General features: G+C 47.4%; 1 protein-coding gene across 1 annotated transcript in view; it reads left to right on the plus strand.

Moving 5' to 3' along the window:
• The first annotated feature begins 638 nt into the window (after window positions 1-638).
• clint1a (clathrin interactor 1a) overlaps window positions 639-2,500 on the plus strand; it is a 9,091-nt gene continuing 7,229 nt past the window's right edge. Inside the window, exons 1-3 of the mRNA XM_031569767.1 lie at window positions 639-647; window positions 680-803; window positions 1,809-1,980. Coding sequence (XP_031425627.1) covers window positions 639-647; window positions 680-803; window positions 1,809-1,980 — 305 coding nt within the window. The remainder of the gene's footprint in view (window positions 648-679; window positions 804-1,808; window positions 1,981-2,500) is intronic.

The raw sequence follows: 2,500 nt of genomic DNA on the forward strand, positions 1-2,500 counted from the left end.
TGAACAAAAGAGGTGAGATGGCAATGCTGGCAAAACCACGGCAGGACAATCAACAACACACACACACACAAAACCACGGCAGGACAAAAACAACACACACACACACACACACACACACAAAACCACGGCAGGACAAAAACAACACACACACACACACACACACACACAAAACCACGGCAGGACAAAAAACAACACACACACACACACACACACACACACACACACACACAAAACCACGGCAGGACAAAAAACAACAACACACACACACACACACACACACACACACACACACACACACAAAACCACGGCAGGACAAAAAACAACACACACACACACACACACACACACACACACACACAAAACCACGGCAGGACAAAAAACGGTAAAGTTCACGGTATTGATTCTGCTCATAAGATAATAATATTACATCCACACACACACACACACACACACATACATCCACACACACACACACACACACACACACACACACACACACACATTCACACACAAGTGAGCAGATCAATCAAAAGAAAAGAAAACGTTGGTCTCAGGCCATCATCTAAGACTCTGACTCGAACTAGTGTGTTAATCTGTGTGTGTGTGTGTGTGTGTGTGTGTGTGTGTGTGTGTGGTAGATGAGAGTGGTAAGGACCAAGGCATTAACGTTCGTCAGAAGGTGAAGGAGCTGATCGAGCTGGTTCAGGATGACGATCGTCTGCGGGAGGAGAGGAAGAAAGCCAAGAAGAACAAAGACAAGTACATCGGAGTGTCATCAGACAACACGGGAGGGTTCAGATACTGTGAGTACATGAACACACACACACACGCATACATGCATGCACACACACGCACGCATACACATACACACACGCACACACACACACACACACACACACGCATATGCATACACACACACACACACACGCACGCATACACACACACGCACGCATACATGCATACACACACACACACATGCATACACACGCATACATGCATACACACACGCATACATGCATACACACACGCAGACATGCACACGCACGCACGCACGCACGCACGCACGCACACTTACATACATACATGCATACACACACACACGCGCAAACATGCATGCATACATACACACACACGCATACATGCATACACACACACACACGCACGCACGCATACATACATACACACACGCACTCACGCACACATACACACACACACACACACACACACACACACGCGCACACATGCATGCATGCGTTTGCCTAATCTAATCTTGGAGTTCCCCATCATATGGAAAGTCCTCTCCACCAAGAGGTCACGGGATCACTCATCTGAACTAGCTTAATCTCACACTGAAAAAAAGGAGAAGATCCAACTAATTGAAGTAAATCTATTCAGAGAAAAAAAAAGTCCCTGATCAACAAATAATTATGAATGTCTGAAGGGGTACGGTACTGTAACAAGTTTGGGAACCACTGATCTAACCTGTGTCCTCCATGAGGGAATTATTATTTCCCTTAATATATGTGTGTGGTTTTTTGTGTGTGTGTGTGTGTGTTTATGTCTGTCTGTGTGTATGTGTTTATGTCTGTGTGTGTGTGTACGTATGCGTGCATGTGTGCTTGTATGTGTTTTATGTCTGTGTGTGTGTGTGCGTGTGTGTTTATGTCTGTGTGTGTGTGTGTGTTTATGTCTGTGTGTGTGTGTGTGTGTTTATGTCTGTGTGTGTGTGTGTGTTTATGTCTGTGTGTGTGTGTGTGTGTGTGTGTGTGTGTGTGTTTATGTCTATGTGTGTGTGTGTGTGTGTGTAGCTGATGAGAGTGAAGGTAAGGGGCGTCGCTGGGACTCGGACTGGGAGCAGAAGGGGGCGTTCCCCTTCAGTGAGAAGGTGGGCGAGATCGGCGGACGCATCGGCAGCAGCATCGAGGACACCATCAGAAGCTTCCGGAACAAACCCCGAGACGACTCACCAGACAGGCTGAGGTAGAACACACACACACACACACACACACACACACACACACACACACCATCAGAAGCTTCCGGAACAAGCCCAGAGACGACTCACCAGACAGGCTGAGGTAGAACACACACACACACACACACACACACACACACACACACACACCATCAGAAGCTTCCGGAACAAGCCCAGAGACGACTCACCAGACAGGCTGAGGTAGAACACACACACACACACACACACACACCATCAGGAGCTTCAGGAACAAGCCCAGAGACGACTCACCAGACAGGCTGAGGTAGAATACACACTTGAGAGTGTGTGTTGGTGTGTGTTGATGGATGGCTCAGTGTGTGAATGATAAATATTGTGTGTGTGTGTGTGTTGATCGATGGAGGGTAAACGAGTGAAGGCGTGTGTGTGTGTGTTGATAAACGAGTGAAGGCGTGTGTGTGTGTTGATAAACGAGTGAGTGTGTGTGTGTGTGTTGATAAACGAGTGAAGGCGTGCGTGTGTGTGTGTGTGTGTGTGTGTGTTGAT

Source organism: Clupea harengus, chromosome 6, assembly GCF_900700415.2.
Source record: "Clupea harengus chromosome 6, Ch_v2.0.2, whole genome shotgun sequence".
Taxonomy (NCBI): Eukaryota; Metazoa; Chordata; class Actinopteri; order Clupeiformes; family Clupeidae; genus Clupea; species Clupea harengus.